Below are 20,782 nucleotides of genomic sequence, written 5' to 3' on the forward strand. Positions count from 1 at the left end.
CGGAGCTGGGAGAGGCGAGTCCCCGAGCCCGTCCTCAGTGTGTGCCGCGTTTCTCTTCCCAGACTCCGAGGATGTTTCCTCCAGCGACAGGAAAATGTCCAAATCCTCCTTAAACCAGAGCAAGAAACGGAAGAAGAGACGGCACAGGTAGGAGAGCAACCCGCTGCCCCCCTCCCCGCCTGCTCAGCTCCCCACCGGGCGAGACCCCGCAGGGCTACCCTGGAGCCCCCCCGCATCTTGTGGCCTCGCCTGCCCGCTCGCCCCCAACAGCAGAACCTGCCCCAACCTTGGCTGGTACCTTTAGGCCTCTCGGAGCCCTATTTATTATTTCCATCCCCGAGGCCCTGTCGTGCGGGGCACTGCACAGAGGCAGGGGATGGCGCAGCCCCTGCCCCCAAAGATTTTCCAGCCTCGGGCCCCGATGGTGCAGTTGGGTCTGGGCAGGCAGAACCTCGCGCTCACTTGGATCCAGCTGCTGCGCTGGGGCCTGCCTTGAGACAAAATGCACTAATTCGGTGTAACAGGCGATTGAAGGGGCTAGGGAGGAAGGATGAGGGTAACAGCGGTAGGACTGTCTGGTTGCATGGATTTGCTGTACCACTGATGGGTTTCAAATAAAAGGACGCTTGATTAAAAATATAAATAAACATGAATTAATGAGATCGGCAGTCCCTAGTAGCCAGCCCAGGACCCAAACTGGGTCTAACCCTACCTTCCACCTCTATTCCACACCCCTCTCCCTCCCCCTCCTCTATAGAGGTCCACGCACCTCCACATAAGAGCTAATTCAGCCCATAGGAACAGGGGCTCAGGTCTGACAAAGGGCAGAGGAGGAAGGAATCTATCTGAAGGGAACCATCTGCTTTTTGCTCCCCAGTCAAAGGAAGCAGGATTTGGGATTCGATTATGAATCGCAAGAAAATTTCCCACAGATGGCATTTGACTTCAGTTAAGATCCATCACATATTGCTACTAGAGAGGCACTCTGTTGAAAGGGTTGCAGGGAACTGGGGACATATTTTCACATGTGGTGGTTGTGCCCAAGAATTAGATGGTTTGGGGAGGAAATTAATAAAGAGATTCATCTTATGACAAAATGCCAGCTTCCTAGAGATCCCCTGACCTGTTTAGTTAATGCTCTGGTGAAGGGTTTGCATTTTAAACAGAACACAAATTGTTTGGGGTTTTTTATTGTTGGCAGTGAGACTTTGTATTGCACACTATTGGAAATAGGTGACCCTTCCACCTATACAATTATGATATAGTAAAATATGGATTGTCCTAATAGGAAAGCTTTCACACCAAGTACATAAACAAGAGAACTGCCAAAAAGAGAGGATAAGTATTAAGAAATGTGGTCATCTTTGCTAGTGGATTAGGAGGAGGAGGAGGGCTCCCCAGCCAGCAAGCCAGAATCTTTAGCCAGGTTCTTTGAATATTAATCTGATCCTGAATAAGTAATCTACAATATAGTATGTTAAAGTTTTATTGTAACTTTGTCATAATAAAAAGCTTGTTTGTTTATTTTTAAAAGCTACCCTGTGCGATTTATTTCCAATAGCTCTGGATCCTGGAATCTTGAAACCAGGCTACTACTTAACTCAAAAGATGCCTACAATTTTTAGGTGTGGGGGCCCCAGAGGCATCAATAGTTTTAAAATATTTCCTAAAGTGACAAGCCATTTATCCAGGGCCACTAGAAATGGGAGAGTCAGGTTATTAAAACTGGACTCTGCAATGCAGTAGAGCAATTTTAGCAAAATTTATTAGGCAAATAGCAGTTTCTATCAATCACTTATTCATTATTAATAAAGTATTGAAGATGTTCAACAAGAGGCAGAACAAGCTGCTAAGGTAGATGAGGGAAGATGACTGGTTTGGTAAGGCACTTGCATCACAGCTTTGAGATTTCGGTTCCCAGCTCTGCCATAGACTGTGATATTTTGCCTCCCTGTGCCTCTATTATCCATCTGTAAAACACAGATAAAAATCACTGAGCCACATAAACATTAGACGCTACAGTGATGGCTAGAAGTACCTAGCTCGATTCTGGGATTGCCATGACCAGCGATAGTCAGGACAAAAGGAGGGGGGGTGGCCATCTATCAGGGATGGTTTAGGGATAATTAAATCAATCCTACCACAATTCAGGATGGGTGGATTAAAAGATACCCTAGTGAAAGCCTAGCCAGGATGCTGTGCAGGAAGAGACTAAATATCCCAGGATGGGTTAGATTCCCTGCTAGAGGTCCCACCCCAATCCAGGGGGATTGACTAGTGACCTATGTGACATACTTTCAAGTCAAACAATTCTATGGTTACCCCCAGAGTAAATATGGACTCATTTCCTTTGTGAACAAGATTGGGGTCAAGGATGGGTGAGATCTCAATTAGGATGGGAGTAAAGATCACAATTGGATCAGGACTAGAGATGGATCAGGATACTGGAAACAGGATTTGGATTTGTTTATAATTTTCAATTTTGCATAGTAACAAACTTTTCATGTTTAGTAATTTTTTTTAAATAAGAAAAGCTTAAAACTGCCAAATCTGTCTGCTGTATCTGGGCTAAGTGACAACTGGAGGAGGGATTATGTATTGTGGTAAAAAGGGCTTTGACTAATCAGATTTTTAAAAAGGGAAAATATAGGATGAATTTCAGGATATATATTCAGCCAGTGAGCTGCACTGGGCTGTGGCATCATCTCCTGATGATGGCAGAAGCCCCAAACATGTGGAGCATTTAAAAACTAGAGAATGTACAATAAGAAATAATCCTGCACTGGGTCTGGCAGAGCGAAACTGGATGAGCTAATAGGTCTTTTTTCATCCTAGTGTCCATGATTCTACAAGAGTAGGAGCAGAATATTCCTGAACACAGAGCAGATTTAGGAGTGAATTTAAATAAAGATCTGATTGCAGACCGGGTCCCCTGCATTCACAAGCCCCTCATGTTGTTAATGTTGTTGATATGGTGGAAACCTTAGGTTTACAAATGTTGAAAGGTAATTTTGAGCCTGTGTTTCTGTTTGTGCTATTGGGAAAGATCTTTTGAAATTCTCTAATTTTAGTTAAAGATTTAAAAAAAAATCTTTCGGGCACTGTATCTCTGGTCCTATGGTTTGATTGTTTACTTGAAATGCAAGTCAATTAAAAAAAAAACCTCACCCATTAGAATGCTGACTGCTGTGTAGGCTGACCCCACTTAGAAATTGGAGTTTCAAAGGGTTTGGATAGCCTGAGGTTCAGGGAGGATTTCTGATACCAGGGAGGTGAAGAAGGTCTTGGTACCTTACTTCCCCGTGGCTGGAATCTCTTTGCATTCCCCTAGAGTTGTGCTTTCATCTTTCTCAGATCCCAGCTGCTGATTTTTTTTTAATCCACCCATTCCAAGCTGAGAACTGGATATACGGATGCAAGATGGGACAATTGACCATTCAGGGCAGTCAGGAAGGATTTCCAATGATGGGTAATGGGGTAATGCAAATCAGAGAAAGGGAGGGATCCGCTAGTGGGAGATGTTTTTTTCTGGGTTTCTGTGTAGAAGTCGAGTAAGGGAACTGGTAGTGGGTTCATGGTTGGAGATTGCATGCATGGGGGGAGGAACTGGCTGGTGAAAGTAGTGAGGGCTGTGACAAAATTTTGGGGACTTGCTGAGGGGGAATGGTTTGTTTGTAAGCCAGGAGAGACTTGGGAGAGGTGAGATGCTGAGAACAATGTCACTCCTTGTCGGTCCCTCAGTGCAATCTTCTGGAGTGTCTGTGTGGCAAACATAAAGGGGACCATAGTGCCCATAAATCAGGAAGTGGGGCCCTCTTTGAAGGGAAAAGAGACACTTCAATGTCTTTTGGAAGGAAATAATGTCTGAGATCTAATCTAGAGATTATGGTCATCTTGTGGAGGGAGAGAAACTGGAGGAGAGGCTGCCTAGAGAAGGAAGTGGCTGAAAAGGAAGGTGACTTGTGACTGTATAAGAACACAATGTCCTGGCACTTTCTGGGCTTTCTCTCAGCCAAGGGCTTGACTTTCTGTCCATAGAAAAACAGTAAAACACAATCTACATACATTATCCAGTTTCTGAGATTTTCCTTTCCCTGTTTCTCTGTCTCTGTGACTGTTCAGTTTTCTCTATATTCTGATCAATGAGTTTTACTCCCCTCAGGACAATCTTCACATCCTACCAACTGGAGGAGCTGGAAAAGGCCTTCAATGAGGCGCATTATCCTGATGTCTATGCCAGAGAGATGCTGGCCATGAAAACAGAACTGCCTGAAGACAGGATACAGGTAATCATACCTTTCTGGGCCCTTAGAGCAGCCCTCTCATCCCTCCCTTCCCAAGCAGTGTTCGCTCTCTCCCTAAGGAGAGGACACGGCAGCTTCCAGCACAGAAATGGTCACATCACACTGCATAAAACTCCACCCCTTGTAACCAAAACCTCTAGGCAGTCATATTTTCTTTGCAAACATCTGTTTGGTGTATGTGTGTGGTATGTCTTTGTGGGTGTAGTGTTTTGTGTGTGTGGTTGCATTGTGGGCTGGTGTTAGTATGTTTGTTTGTGTGTATTATACTGTATTGTACTGTTTTGTGTGTGGTTTTTTTTATTAACTTCCACAGCAGCTGCCACAAGGTGTCCAGGATAATGGAATAGAAAATAGGCAGAATAGAAAAATAACCTCAAAATGAGGAGCTGCTGTACTGAAAGAGTCCAAAATGGTCAAAATGACCTGGATAGCCATGCCTTGCAGCTCCCAAGGGTCTGTGTGGACATGGTTAAAGAGAAAACTCCATAGAGACCAGGTCCTTGAACTGAGAAATCCCTGATCCCAACCCACTGCAAACTGAAGCATTGACATGGGGAACAGCCAGTCTCTATTCTCTTGAAGGCACACAGGAGGGCTAGATGTTATTGTCTCAGGGTGCATCAGATTGCCTAGTGTAGCCCTGGATAAGATTGTATTATGAACTCAGGTATGGATGAGTTTCTAAATAAGGCATGTGCATGTGCCTTTTGTGTTCTCTGTGTCAAACTCTCAAAACAGAGACTTGTGGCTTCCCAGGAAAACCTTTGGGGCTGATTTTCCATTGCACCCCTGCCCTCTTATTTCCCTCCGGCATTATATCCCTGTTAGATGGGGATTCCCTGGCTGGCACTGAACTGCCAGAACAGCTCTGTATGTGTCTATGCCTAGCACAGCCTTTGGCGTAGGGCATGTCGGGGGGGGAGGGGGAGGGAGGGGGCGTGGTTGAAGAATGCTGTTTTTAGCTATTCTAGGCTGGCAGATGGCCCATAGGGGGGGTTGAGGCCAAAACAGAAGCTAGAGAATACTTATGACTGCTGCAACTAATGTCCGAGGCAGTGTAGGACCCTGACAGCCTGGGAATGTGGGGGTCACAAAGGTAGCTTAAAGCCTTTGCTTTCCCTTCCCTCTGCCCCCTGCTCCTGGTTCCTGTACAAAGCGCAGGAACAGAGCAGCAAAATATGGAGCCCTTTGGCTTCACTGCGTGTGCTGATACAGAGTGAAGCTTCTGGGCTTGCAGGGTTGAAACTTGGCCTTATTCCCCTGCATATCTGTGGCAGGTGCTTCTCTAGCTGATGCAGCTCGGCTTCTCTGTGAAGGGCTTGGCCTGGGTTCCACTTTGTGCCACACTAAACTGCACGTTTTCTTACTGTCCCCCCTCATTCCTTCAATTGCCCCCCACACTCAGATCTGCTCTTTCAGTCTGTGCCTCTTTCAATGCCTCTTCCCTGCACCCAGGGAACCAACACATCATTATCCAGCTATTTCTTCAGCACTGGTGGACTGCCCGTTCCATGGGTTCACAAGAACCTTAGAGAACTCTCGAGGATATAGTGCTGATGCTGTAAATTACTGAGGTATATCCTGGAGGGTGGTGGAGGGGGAAGTGGCAGAGGAGAGAAAGGAATGGAGAGTTTCCCAACCCAAACAGCTTCACTTTTTTTCTTTGCAACACAAATCTTCCCCCACCAAACACTTGTGTTAATCAAACATACCATGTTGATAAAACCAAGTCCCAATCCTTCTATTGTGCTGGCATGACTCCTGGTGACCTCACTGCTGTTATCCAAAGCACTGATTTTCAGCAGGCCTGAGATATAATTAATTGGCTCCTTACCTGAAATAGGAATGGCTAGAATAAGGTTTCTTATTCTTTGTTTTCCATGTTGGGATTTCACTGTGATGGGTAGGTCTTGATGCTTCTATCAAGAAAGAATTAGATAGAGAGCCAGTTAGATACCTCTGGCTTTCTGGGATGTCATCTCTCCGTGAATCGGGGTGTAAGAGGCCTGGGGAGAGATAAACATTGCTTGCATTCATCATCTGGAGCTAGATTAGAAAGTCTATTCTTTGATTTCCCACAGACGGGCCTTTACCCTTTGTCTGTCTGGGAAGGAACCTTAGCCATGGACAAAACCAGACTATTGAAATGTAGAGACACCATTTACCAATCACGTCAGGCTGATAGGCTGGGATTGACCAATATCTTCATGTGCTGCAGGTCAAGGTTGCATATGTAATGTCAATATCTGGGTCACTTTTGTGGTGTTGTGAGCCAATGTTTTCATCTGTCTTATTTAGAAGCTGAATAGCGCTTGACAATTTTCTTCTTTCACTGAATTGCTATTTATATTTTACTCTGTCACTAGCCAGTGAGAAACTGTTTGGCAACTTCTGTGCCACAACTTGTCCTTGTTCTGATCTGCCTACTCAACTGGAACTGGACTAGACCCATCTAAGTAGGAGCTATAGATGGGCGTAATAAGCATCAGCACCTGTATCACAGGGGGGAGTGATAGTTAGTGAAACTGGGATGGTATAGGAAATGGTAGCTTTTCATGGCATTATTGTATGGGGAACATGAGCATCTCATGCCAGGACAGAGATCACAGAATCACATAAGAGACTCCTAAGAGATACTGAAGGAAAATAGCAAGCTGTCTTCAAGGAGCCAGTACAGGATTGCTCCTTATTGTATATTTTCTAGTGTTTCCCTGGCTGCTCTTTTGTGTTGTAAGCCTCCCCACATATCAGGAAGATGATGCTAATGCTTGAAAGTGCTCCTTGATATTTAACCTCAATACCCCCTTTTTAAACTTTCCAGTTACTCTCCTTTGTACCAGCCTGAATGATCTCTCTTTCACCAGCCTTGGGATTTATACCCTTTAAATAGTGGTAGACTGTTAACCTGTTCTCCTGTTCCCACCAACCTCTACTCTCCAACCTTTAGTCATTGCTTATCCAAGCTATAATATCTCTTTTCAAATCATTCCTCATAAATCAATCTCTCCAACCCCGTAATCAATTGGTTGTTCTTCTCTGAATTCCCTCCAATTTGTCAGCCTTTCTGGTAACAAGATCAAGAGCCTACTGGAATACACCAAATGAGTTTACACCAGTGCTGTATAGTGAGGGACAGCTATCTTCCTGAGTCCTTCTGCACATCTCTCCCCAAACTAGTGTTGGCCTGGTTTTGATTCCGCATCACATTGCAAACTCTATCTGTCTAGTGGCTGTCCACTACCACTCCTAAATCTCCTTTGGACATTCCTGCTTCCCAGGTTTCCCTCTTCCATTCGATATTTTTGGTTTCAAATTATTTTTCCACTTAACGTATTAGCTATATTTTTTCCTAAACTGAATCTCTCCTTATTCCCTGCCCATGTTTCTAATCTTTCCAGGGCCCTCTCTATTTCTCTGTCCTCATGGGATTTGCAGCTCCTCCCAATTTAGTACCATCTGGGAATTTCATTAACATGCTGTTCACTCCCTTGTCTAGATCATTAATAAAGAAGTTATATAAGACTGACTCCTAATGCCAACCCCTGCACATTCCCAGTGGACCATCTTGCATATTGCCATTCATTACTATCCTTTGTTTTCAGGTATGGGTTTAGTTTTTGGAGGCCACAAGTAGAGACCAATATTAAAATACATACAGAAGTAAATGGAAAAACTGAAATAGAGTGGTGTGTAAGAACTATTCACACAAGCAATACCTGTAGCAAAGCACCATGTGTTCTTAACAGGTATCAAATACTGATAGTTCCTGTTTTGATACATTATACTGGACTCAGTAAAAATATTCCCAGGTGCCCAGGTAATGAGATAATATGGAGATTAATTCTTTAGGACAGCAGGTGTCCTCATTGCAAGGATTCTCCCATGCTTTTCTGAAGCAGATGCTCATAGAAGGAACATGAGGATTTCCTCACTGGGCAGCATTAGAAAGTCTCCTTTATCAAAAGGAAACTGAGGAAGGAGCTAGTTTTTCTAGCAGGTTCTTTCTCTCATCTCCTAGTAATTTGCATTTTGACCATTTCACAAAATATCGGGATTAATGTGTAATGACATCACACACGTTTAAAAGAGCCTACAGCAGAATTTAAGTGACCTTTATCAAAATAAATTGAGGCCACTCTGTATGGGGCTAAGCAGGCTGCTACTGGGTATACACATGTTTAGTACATACAGGGTGTCTACACTGCAGCTGGAAGCAAGACTCCCAACATAGGCAGGTAGATTTGCACTATCAGGGCTTCAGCTAGTGCACTGAATGTAGCAGTGTGGACGTTCTAGCTCAGGCTCTCGAGCCCACCTGATCTCCTGGGCTTCAAAGCCCAAGCTCCAGCCCGAGCCAGAATGTCCACACTGCTATTTTTAGCACACTAGCTTGAGCCCTTCTAGTGCAAGTCTGTCTACCCAGGCTGGGAGACTCCACTCCCAGCTATGGTAATGTAAGAGATGCGTTAAGAATCTGGCCTCTTCCACAAAATATAGTCACTCTGTCCACAGGAATATCCAACTCTACCTATATACTACTTAAGAGGGCAGATCCTGGTCTCTTAGATGAATTGTGTGGATTTTAGATACATTTACATTCTGGTTATCTAAAACGTTATATTTTCCAAGCTTTGTAAGCACCTTGCATTCAAAGTGCTATTGCCCTGTAAAAGTCCAAGTATGGGATTATTGAAATAATGATATATTAGTGTAATTATACTGTTGTTTACTGATCAGAGGAATATATCTGACCAGTCATATAAAGAAATTGAGTACATCTAGTAAGACCATGCCTGTCTTTTTTTTGGATGGAGAGTAGTATAATCTTCTAGGGGAAATGATCAATTATTACAGAGGGGAGAAAGGAATGGAAAGTATTTAAGAATTCTGGTAACTCTAGTCAGTATAACTTTTGTATGGTGAGTAAACAATGTAATTATATGAGAGCAGGTAAAAATTAGACTGTATAAGTAAAGAGATGTATTCAAATGGGGTATCTAGGATTTGTGGTTCCATAGGGATCCAGTGCTGTTTGGAAGGGCATAGGCAGTATATGCACCATTCTGATAATGGATCAAACAGTGCTGCTAAACAGTTAAGTTATGAAACTCCAAACCACCGATGGACTTTTTTTTTCGGATACAGAATTATAAATATTTTTTTTATCTGTCAAAATACATTTTAATATCACCCTGCAGTTGTTAAAGAGGTTTAACTGAGATTGGGCCTGGAAGAATTGGGAGAAAGTAATTAATCGCAGGGAGATGGAGACGGGAGTTCATACTAATAGTGTTTATTCAAGAAAATAGAGGTTAAGTATATTCTAGTTATGCAAGACTGTTTTCTAAAGTGCGGGGCTAGATGAGGATAATTCAACTTGAAAAGGTCTAAAGAATCTCTGGCTACATGGACTCCAGTACCTAATTCTAATGTTCCAATGTCTAACTGAGTTGGAGCCCATGAGAATGGGCCACGGGGGACCTCTTAGGAGGTGAAACACAGAACCTCAGAGGTGATTGTTATCCCTGATTTTTTCCCCCCCTGGAAATACAGTTGCTGGAATGAATCCTTTTCAGCTAGAGGAGCCATAATAAAAGAAAGCGACAGTGACAGCGCATTTAATTTCTTGGAGGCCAAGTTTTTGGACTCATAACCATTATTAAAGATCATGGCTGTTGAGGTCTGGTACAATTACCATACCAAAGTAAGGAATTTTGGCCCAGATCTTATCACTCAAGGCTAGAAATGAGGACTGACCACTCAATGCAATCAATGGCCTTTCTGGAATCTAGGGATGGAATTGCTTCAGAAATATGCTACCTTAAGGAATATTAATATTATGAGATCGTCTCTTGCCTGTGTAAGTACCATGTGATTGGTAAAGACCAGACCAGAGAGAAATTCTTTCTGCTTGCTAAAACTTGGATGATTTTATGCCCTTATTGAAGGATAAAATAGGCCAACCTAAGGCACAAATGAACGCAGGTCATGGTTGCACACATAGTTGGAGGTAAACTGCCAGGGCATATGGAGCAGTTTCAGGTATTAGCTAATTGGGAACCAGCATTTTTGTTAAAGAATTGTTTAAAATCAAATAGTCTGTTCATCAGGGCTGGGGCCTTTCCCATGAGGTACTTTTGAAATAGCCTGTTCATCTCCTCAACAGATATATCATCTTCCAATAACTCATGGGGCACATCTGGGCAGTGAAATCTCAGATAAGTGTTCATTAATTTCCTCTCTGCTTTTAGAAGTGTAGGAAGTGTACAGGTGAGATAAAAGTAAGCAGACATATGGATTAGTAACCATATTATTTTGAGTATTTCTTGGGGCACTTGGTGTTTCTTGGCACTTGTGTTTTAATTGGTATGTGAGGAGTTCTCTGCTTTACCACTTCTTGAGTAAAATGCAGTGCCAGAAATGTGCTAGTTGCTGTATGGGCACATAGGAAGATGTGAATCCTACCCCACAGAGTTGAGTTAAAAACAGCTGGATTGTGGGGAGGCGAAGGTGATATAGTAGGCAAGAAAAAAAGGGGTGTCTGGAATACCTCTTCTTAGTGCCATTATATTTTTCACTTTTATTATGTAAACTATCCCTGGCTATAATCTAGCCACTAATAGCTGGTTAGTTTCTTGTAGGCATTGTCATGGAAGTGAGTCTTGGGAAGGAATTAAATGAGAAGGTGAACCCGCTCGAATGGCATTCCATGTGCTAACGAAAGCATGGGCATCATCAGCTAAAATGAATTAATATTTTGCAACTCTCCGTTCTCAAGGGCTTTATTAAACTGCAGCTGCATTCAATCCACTGACTTCCTTCAGCCACAAATTAATGTTTGGAACTCATTTTTTGTGTGTGTTTTTTACACCTCACGTTGCTTCTTGTTGTTTGTGGCTCTACCTACTAGATGTTAAGGGCCAACTCAAAGTCACAGGCAACACATTCATGCTGCCCAAGGAGCAGGGAATGAACTGTGAGTCAGGAGTGACTGTTCCTCCACCATCTCTCCTTGTGCTGAAGGAATAAGTTACTGAGCCCCTTGTTGGGGAGTGGCTTACTCCCAGCTACTTTCCTGCAACAGGAACATTGGGTGCCTAGCTCTTGCTTTCCCCACCACAGTGGGGACCATGGTCCAGGCAAGAAAGTGAGAGCGGTCTCTGCATGGTTGAGTACAGCTGTGACAGTCGAGACATTCATTACTCTCCTCAATATTTGTTCCATTATTTTCCTAGCGATAGAAGTTAGGGGTAAAATTTTCAAATCGCCTCAGTCTTGATTTCAACAATGACTTTGAAAATGGGACCAAGGTGCTCTTGAAAATTTTACTCTAAATCTCTATGCTAGTAACTGTCATGCTCACTTTTGCCTCTGGCTGAGGAATTTACTTCTCTCTAATCCTCTGATACTTCCCCAACTTTTCATGACCTGAGTTGGGAAAAAAAATTTGTGGATGGCCCAATATCTTCAATAGTTAATTCTGATCATGCCCTAGGGTGAATGTCAAAGGGACCAGCTGACTGGTGTATGTTCAGATTTCCCCTTAGTTTTTAAAATGCAGTTCAATATCACAGCCATTTGAGCATCATGGTTAATTTCACACACACCCCTCCTCATATATTAAGGGATGCATTTTTCTATAGCTCTTCTCTTTTTCCTGATAGATCTCTAAAAGCTGTCTGATTCTTCTTTGCCAGAATTAATCCATCCTGCCTTTTGGCTGCCCTCTCTTTCCCTTGTGATTGGGTGGTATTGCAGCAGGTTCTAGGGCCTATATATAGATATAAAAAGCATATTGTCACTCTTGTCCTGCATCCTAACCATTGGATGCACCAAAACTAGGAGAGAAGCCCTGGTGCAGATGCAAATTACTCTTGTCCTTCCCTGACCTGAAGCCTGTATGAGCCACTGCATGGGAGGAACTGGAGACTGAGGTGAAGAAGAAACTGCTGCAGTTATGCTCTACAGCAGTGGTAGCTTCTGAGGCCTGCAGGAGGCAGTGCGAACAGACAGGCCTCTCCTCATTCTAATCTGAGCAGTGCTAATGCTGGGAGGGCCTTGCAAACTCCTGCAAACAGATCAAATGAAGCTGGAAGCATTAGCTTAGACCCTGCCATCTGACTTTGGGTATTAGGTGGTCTCTGCTCCCCTGCCATGCAGCCAGCCTGAGAGGGACTCTATGTCAGTCCCCAGCTGGGGTATGATGCTGTGCAGTCTGAACATAGGCATAGCTGAAGCTGCTGGCTACTAGCTAATAAAGCTTGAAGCTTTATTAAATACCACCTCCTTGAGTTGCATGTTTCTTCAAAGCCCCAGCAGGGGAGGTGTAAGAGCAGCGTAACTGGTTTTGTTGGCTCCCTCTTCATGCTGGTGTGCGGCATATCAAACACAAACTCCCAGGTGAAGTTTTGTGATAAGGAGCATGAACTCATGGGGGAAAGTGTCTTTCCTGTGACTCAGAAGTGACTGCCTGCTCTCTGGCTATTGGGGCCCCAGGTGGATGCAACTTGGGAGGGGAGTGTCAGGCACCCAGGGCAGGTGGCAGCACTTTGCTGGGATAGACTGTGCTCTTCAGCCAAGCCTGAGCCACGGTGCTACACAACTGATCTGACCTATCCATGCTACTGAACTGAGCCCCATTACCATGCCGCTATTGGAGCATGCACATCCTGACAGTCCTTGGCCCTGTCATCTACCAGAGAACAAAAAGCTCCATTAGCTATCAGTGCCATGACACAGGGTCTATTTCTTGATCCTGAAAAGTCCAATCTGTCACTATTCCTGAGGTAAGGATGTACCCAGAATTGAGGCCTCGATTCACCAAAGGACCTGCTTAAATGCTTTGCTGACTCAGGGCCTGAATGCAGCATTCCGGAGGGCTCATATCTGAGCTGCGTAGAGGACAGATACTTCCCTCTTTGATCCTAGGGTGAGGTCTTGGCATATGCTGCCCAGCAGTGCATTAGCCTCTTTCCTTGCCATATTGCAGGGCAAGCTCCTGTCTAAACTGCACCTGCTGCACTACACCTAGCCCACCCTGGCCCTTCAGACTTTCTGCACTGTACTCACACCCCAGATTCCTCCCTCTCAGTGAGTACCTGAGTTGGGGATTACTTTTAGCCAGCTAGGTTAGCTCTGTTTAGAATCAAATTTTGCTGTTTCCTGCCTGTATTTCTAATCTCTATTGGTCCCTTTGTATTTTTGTCCTGCCTGATGGGTGTGTGGCTCCTCCCACTTCAGTAGCAGCTGAGAATGTTGTCAATGCACCTGAATTGGCCCCACTCTCTGTTACTGGAGTGCTCCTGTTGATTTATTTATATTACAGCAACATCAACAGCTCCAGTTGCAGTATCACTATGCTGGTGCTGTACACACACAGGGCGAGAACCAGTCTCTGCCTGGAAGATCTTGCAGTCTACACAGCCAAGACACACGAATGGATAACAGTCTGGAAATGCCAAAGTTAAGCTGGTACATGCAGGCCTGGATTTGTCTTCTTGTGTGTATATCCGCTCATGGTGGGCCCGATTCTCCTCTTATGCTGGGGTAACACCAGTGCTTTTAGTGGAGCTGCTTCTCATTTACAGCAATGGGGTCAGTTCTTAATTACATAATCATGTACTATTTCTCAAACACAATGAAAATTACAGTTGTTCTTCACTCTTAAGATACTGTCTGTGTGTAGCATCCTGTAGTCCTGTGCATTGAGCTGTGAAGGCCAGCTGGAGTCTAGGAGAGGCATATACATAGAAAGTGCTCCTGCTCATTGCACTACAGATTAAGGGCCAATGACTGTAGCTGGCAGCTGAGCAAGGCTGAGAAGAGAAAGGGCTTATGGCACCTTCTCTTCATTCTTGTGCCCCCACCAGCAGCTGGCTATGATGTGCTTGTAGCGCACAAGGCTCTGCTTCCACTTAGTAAAAAGAAAAGGAGTACTTGTGGCACCTTAGAGACGAACAAATTTATTAGAGCATAAGCTTTCGTGATGAGCTGTAGCTCATCACGAAAGCTTATGCTCTAATAAATTTGTTCGTCTCTAAGGTGCCACAAGTACTCCTTTTCTTTTTGCGAATACAGACTAACACGGCTGCTACTCTGAAACCTTCCACTTAGTGTTCCTCTGGGTTCTAGCTACCTGATGAGGCAACGGGATGAGCCGGGGCAGTGGCCAGGGGCAGGAACTGAGCCTATGGGAGCTGCTGCATTTTCACCAAGATTGATGGCACTACCCCTCTAGTGTGTGTCTGCCTGTAAAAGGTAGAATCTAGCCCTGAGTATACAACTCAGAATGCTAGCGACGTTGGCCAGTGTACACTAGCCACCTAAGCCGCTGCCCTGCCCTGCCCTCACTCCACCCTGCCCTGCCTTCACTCCACCCCCTCCCTGCTCCTATTCTAACCCCTTCCCCAAATCCCCATCTCAGCCGCACCTCTTCCCCACCTCCTCCCCTGAGCGTGCCACATTCCCACTCCTCCTCTCTCCCTCTTGGAGCTTGTCACACCGCAAAACAACTGTTTTGAGTTGGCAAGAGCTGGGAGGTAGACGGAGAAGTGGGGGCGTGGCGCGCTCAGGGGAGGAGGTGGAGGCAGAGGTGAGGTGGGGTTGCGGGGGGGAGCTTGGCTGCCAGTGGGTGCAGAACGCCCATTAATTTTTCCCTGTGGATGCTCCAGCCCTGGAGCACCCACAGAGTCGGCACCTATGGATCATACCATTAGCCATGTTGTGATCTAGTCAAAGTAGAAAACATGGGGGTGGAGACTTGCGCTGCAAAGCAACTGAAAGGGGTAAGGGTGAGGAGGGAGCTGAAGGCTGGGAGTGCTTTAAAAGAGGAGTGGGCAGAGTGTGAGGTGCAAGAGGGGGTTAGGAGGAGACAGGAGCTGAGATGTGGGCTGCGGCAGAGCTGTGAAGTGCCCTGACAGTGAGGCTCAATAGGAGTACTTGCCTTTTTCTCTCTGGTGGCTTCCTGTCTTCTTAGGCACTGGTCAGAGAACTGTACATATCTGGCCTAGTCTCCATCTCTTCTTTTCCTCCAAGGGCAGGCTTCTGTCATTAGGGATGATGTTGGGAGGCTCCATAGCCCTTTGCCCTCTGCATTGGGCTGACCCAGTCAGGCTGGACTACAATAGCTGTGAGGAGAGGCAGAGGCAAAGCATCCGATGAAGTGAGCTGTAGCTCACAAAAGCTTATGCTCAAATAAATTTGTTAGTCTCTAAGGTGCCACAAGTACTCCTTTTCTTTTTGCGAATACAGACTAACACGCTGCTACTCTGAAGCCAGTAGGGGTGATTGTAAATTTTTAGAACTTTATTAGGGAAACCCCCCAAATTGTACTAGGAGTATAAATAATATAGAACATTACCAAAGACCTACTATTTATAGTAATGAACTGTAGGTTTCCAACTCCTTAACCTTTATGAGCTTCTGCACACTGGGCAGTTAGTACCAAATGCATTGTTATTAACAAGAGAGGTTACTCTACAACATACTGTGTCCCTTCAGAGGAGAATCAGCTTTTCCTGTCCTTGGCTGTAAGTCCAGCTCCACGCTAGCTGCTCAGTTCTTTGTTTCTCTTCAGCTTGAAGTGCTCCTGAGGTTTAATGTTTGTGTGCCTGTACCTCTTTGCACCAAGTTGAACCACAAGTGGGTTTTCCTCACCTAGTGGGCCCTCACTTTTCCATTAGCCACCTTCAATAGAGATTCGAACAGTCACACTTTCTGGTGGGCTTTTCATTTACTGCTTCTAGGGTCTGTTTGCATCTAATACAGCCCTTTGATCAATTCCTTTCCCCACCAATTCTGTTTCCTTTTGGTTTATTCCCTTGATACTCGCTCTCTGGTAAGTCTGGATTTTATTTCCCTCTACTTCCCTTCTCTAATAGCGGCTGCTCACATACCCAAGTCTACTTTTTTTCCTGCTTCTGCTAACCTCCTTCTTACTCCCCAGTTCCCTACTTTTATTCTCCTCTTCTTTTATTACCTCACCTCCTACCCCAGCTCCAGTTCCTCTGCGAGCTCAGCAGCTAGATCTTTCTCCTTCCCACCTTCTTCTCTAACATCTTTTTCCAACTGCCCCCTTCAGGTGGTTTCCAAGCCTCTGCCCCAGCTTGAGTTGCCCTTTCCTTTGCTGTCTTTCTGCCCAGCAATGCATTCTGTGCTGCTGCATCACAGCTGGGGTAGGTGCTAGAGCCAGGGAGACGGTTTCTACACATATTACTCTTCTTGATTGTCACATCCTTCCACCTGTTCTTCTGCTCTGACGATGGCCATCTCACCTGTTGTGTTGGCTGGCGATGTTCTGGTGGTACTTTCCTTTGTGCTTCATCTGACCTGGCGCATTGGACTGCTGAGGGTTTCTTCACGGCCCCATACACACGGAGGTCTGGGGTAAGAGCTGTCGTGAGCATAGTGGTAAAATGATTTCTTATTGCATGAAACAAGGACTTGCCAGTACCACTTGCTATTTAAATGACCAAAGGAGATGACTACCAATCAAGAAGAAAGGGAGCAGGATAAATAATCATAAATTGGGTATTATTATTTATAGTGCCATAACACCTGGGATCTGCATCAGTAGCAGGACCCTGTTGGGTAAGGCAAGAAGTGTCAAATGTATTGACCGCAGGCTGTATCTGGCCTGTCTACTGTATTATTGTGCCTTGCGTGACATATTCAGGTTGTGCAGAATGTTATGACCCTCTAATTCCTGAGCTACAAGACCAAAGCTCTGCTAGCTAAGGCTGTAAAAGCCACCTCTAGCTGTGGCCCAGTCACCACTCGAGGGAGACAAAGCACCACACTAATCAGGCAGTTGGTTACATTTTGTAAAAAAGTAAGTTTCTAGCCCTCATGGTTGCAAAGAAAAGCTTCCATCGGTGAATGGAGAGTAAATGGATGCACTGCTGTCTTCCTAAGTCTGCAGCCAGCCTGAAACAATGGCTCAGAGAGGCATTCACTGTTCAGACTCCTATTAATTTCATTGAAGTGTCAACCAAAAGGACATGTTAATATCGACATGAATTGTGTTACCGATCCTTTTAGCAGATGGACTGGGGGCAGTAGTCGGAGAGGAGCCCAGTGGGTTGGGAATGGGTACAAGGATGAAAATGCACAGGGAAGACCCGAGGAGACACAAAAAACAGAAGGAAGGAGAGAAACCAGCAAAGAAAGAGGGAGAAGGAAGAGAAACAAAGGGCAGAAATAATTGTGGTCTACAGGGGAGATGCATTTTTCTGCCAAGTGTTACTGAGTGTGACACCAAAGTAGTTAATAAAGAACAGGAACCCACATTCTACTCTTGATCTGTGACAAATCTCCCACTGACAGCAGCTGGTGTTCTGCTGTGGATGGAGAGGGGTGTGGAGTCCTAGCATTCTGCTCCAGTCCCATATCTACTGTGGGAACGCAGCCCTCCTCCCTGAATGAGTTTGGTGCCCTGGTGGTAGGGGCTCCACAACCACAGTGCCTGCCTGAAAAAGCTTACAGACCAAGTCATTCTGTTAATCCGCACATTAAGCGTAGCTCAGGAGTCTCAAGGATCCTGGATGGAAACCTCTGTAGTGTTGGAAAGTCTCTGAGAACTGGACCCAAGCTGAGGCACTTCTGGGAAATTCTGTCTGTCTAGTGTAGGTACTGATGGCTCCCATTACCATAACCACCTGAGCACCTCACAGCTGTTAATAGGTTGAGCCACCCAACACCCCTCCATGGGAGGGAAGTGCTGTCATCCTCATTTTATGGGTGAGGGTGTGAGGCACAGCCAGGCTATGGGGCTTGCCCCGGGTCGCACAGGAAAGCTGTGACAGAGCAGGGAATTGAACCTGGCTTTCTGGCTACACCCTAAGCCCGGGATCAACTCACCTACTAATTACTGGTGCGCTAACTAGAGGTTTCATAGACTGTGTGATATTCACCCCTTTGTAGTGCAGCCCTTGGCATGGAGCTGTGTGCGTTCTTCCCCTCTCCGTCTCCTCCAATGCATGTTTCACTGGGCAATATTTAAACTTAGATGAGCCTCTGGAGATCTCTCTCTCTTCCCCTCCCCCTGCTTCCCTCTCTGGAGGTTTCCATCCAATGGAGATGAATCTTGGACAGAGCAGAAGAGGGGGAGCTGATTAGCAGCATCAGTGTCTTGTAATCTCCTATTGATTATTCATAGCCTAGTCTCAGTAAACGGGTGGCTACCATGTTGAGATGTGGGCACACATGTACTCTCTCTCTCTCTCTCTCTGTGACATCACCCTCATGCTGCCATAGTGTCTGTCATCCTGAAGAATGCCAAAGGACTTACATTCTTCAAAAAAACAACAATGAAGGCACCTTAGAGACTAACAAATTTATTTGGGCATAAGCTTTCGTGGGCTAGAACCCACTTCATCAGATGCATGGAGTGGAAAATACAGGAGCAGGTACAAATACATGAAAAGATGGGACTTGCCTTACCAAGTGTGAGGTCAGTCTAATGAGACAATTCAATTAATAGTAGGATACCAAGGGAGGAAAATGTGATAATGAGTAGTGGCCCATTTCAAACAGTTGACAAGAAGGTGTAAGTAACAGTTGGGGAAAATTAGGTTTAGGTTTTTGTAATGACCCAACCACTCCCAGTCTTTATTCAGGCCTAATTTGATGGTGTCCAGTTGGCAAATTCATTCCAGTTCTGCAGTTTCACGTTGGAGTCTGGTTTTGAAGTTTTTTTGTTGAAGAATTGCCACTTTTAGGTCTGTTATTGAGTGACCAGGGAGATTGAAGTGCGCAGTGTGTTTAGGGACTACTCACCAAAATACGGCCTCCTCTGGAGTGGAACATGACAGCTGTAAACAGAAGGCCTAGAAGTCAGTGCAGATATTCACGGGCTCAGTTTGGCCCCAAGGCTGTAGGTCCCTATGTTACAAAAAGTGCCATGTGAGATTTAATGAGTGAGCTTTTGGTGTAGCCTGATAGCACGCTGGTTTTATATCTCCCCCAAAAGTGTGCACCTATCATAGCTCATTTCTCCCTAGCACCATGCTGAAGCATGGGGGTCAGCATTGACTCAGGAGGGAGAGAGGAGTTGGGTTGGTACAGAGTCCGAGAGGAGAATAGTGCTATAGCATAACCCATACTACTTCCTATGTCTCTTCTTTGGAGGCCTCCTCTCATCTAAATTCTGAGCAGCCCTGACTGCTTATCTTATGATTTCTGATAAGTTGATCGGCAGAGATGGGCCATATGTTCATGGAGAGAATCTATACAATATGGAAGCAACAGAAAGGTATCTGACTGTGGATAGACTCCAACAGGGTTTGCCTTAGCTTTTCAGGCACTTCTGATGCAACTAGATTATTCCACCAGCCTTCAGAAGATTAGGCCACTTTCTGCTCAGCCTTCATACTTTACTTGTTTCTAGTGGCCCCTCAGGTCAGTTTGACACACGCAGGACGAGACCGGGCAAAACCCTGTAAAGTGTCATCTTTTGTGTTAATGTAAAATGGATCTTTGGACTTGTCTAGATTAGGATCCGTGTGTATGTTTGAAATGTGTTATCTACAATGTTGTATCTAGCACATTTGAAACCCAGTGCTGTATTTTAACATGTGTTCTCTGGCCAAGGTGAATCCTGGACTCCTCTCTAATCCCTTTTTTGCTTATGTCTCACTTATGTCCTATCTAAGCCCTTCAGGGCAGGGCCTGGGTCTCACTTGTTTTATAAAGTTCCCAGCATGCGTTGGGGTGCTGTAAAAACAATCAGTAACAACAATGAAGCCCTAAAAGTGGCAAAATTCTTGTTCAGCCTGATCTCCAACCATGGTGAAGTCCATAGCCCAGGGCTCTCCTACTTTACCCTCCATGAGTTTGAAACTGAGCTCTGCCTGCCTTAGCATCCCCACTGAGCATGGCTACCTGCAAGGTGAGACAGGGTGTATCAGGTAGCCAGACCCACACCCACTTAGTGCTTTAAAGAAAATTTCCAAAGCCTAGATACCAAACTAGGACTGGATAGGAAATCAGCAGTGTGGAGTGTTGGTGTGGTGCACTCTTGTTGGTTACCCACGAAGCATGTGTCAAACAAGCAAAGGCACTAGTTCAGCCTGGAGGTGACCAAAATATGGACCGCTGTGGTCAGGTCCACATTCAAGGGGTAAGGGCACTGTCTCTTGGCTAAGTTGGAACATTAGCAGTTCTGGCTCCATCTTTTGTCTGGGCTCCTGCGAGCAGCGGGGAATCCACCTTAAGGCACCTCAGTTTTCCAGGATTGATCTTGAGCTAGCTGTTTCCAATCCCCATTCCTAGCTCCCTCAGACACCGGGGTATTAGTATGATAGTATGTCTGTGCTCCATGAGGACAGCAAGAGTGAGGTGGCATCAATATATTGATGGTATTGTAGCCCACGGTGTCTCACAATCTCCCCTGCAATCTACAATAGGTGATGAACAGAGATGAGCTTGGTGGAGTGTCACAGGTGACAGCCCTCAGTGTGGTGGAATAGTGCCCATCATTA

At 45.2% G+C, this 20,782-nt stretch overlaps 1 protein-coding gene across 2 annotated transcripts in view; it reads left to right on the forward strand.

The window, feature by feature from the left end:
- The window catches only part of VSX2 (visual system homeobox 2), a 43,009-nt gene that overhangs the window by 1,631 nt on the left and 20,596 nt on the right, over nt 1–20,782 (forward strand). For both annotated transcript variants that reach the window (XM_043516156.1, XM_038407031.2), the window contains exons 2-3: nt 63–147; nt 4,163–4,286. In XM_043516156.1, the coding sequence (XP_043372091.1) occupies nt 63–147; nt 4,163–4,286 (209 nt within the window). The remainder of the gene's footprint in view (nt 1–62; nt 148–4,162; nt 4,287–20,782) is intronic.

Source organism: Dermochelys coriacea, chromosome 6 (genome assembly GCF_009764565.3).
Source record: "Dermochelys coriacea isolate rDerCor1 chromosome 6, rDerCor1.pri.v4, whole genome shotgun sequence".
NCBI lineage: Eukaryota > Metazoa > Chordata > Testudines > Dermochelyidae > Dermochelys > Dermochelys coriacea.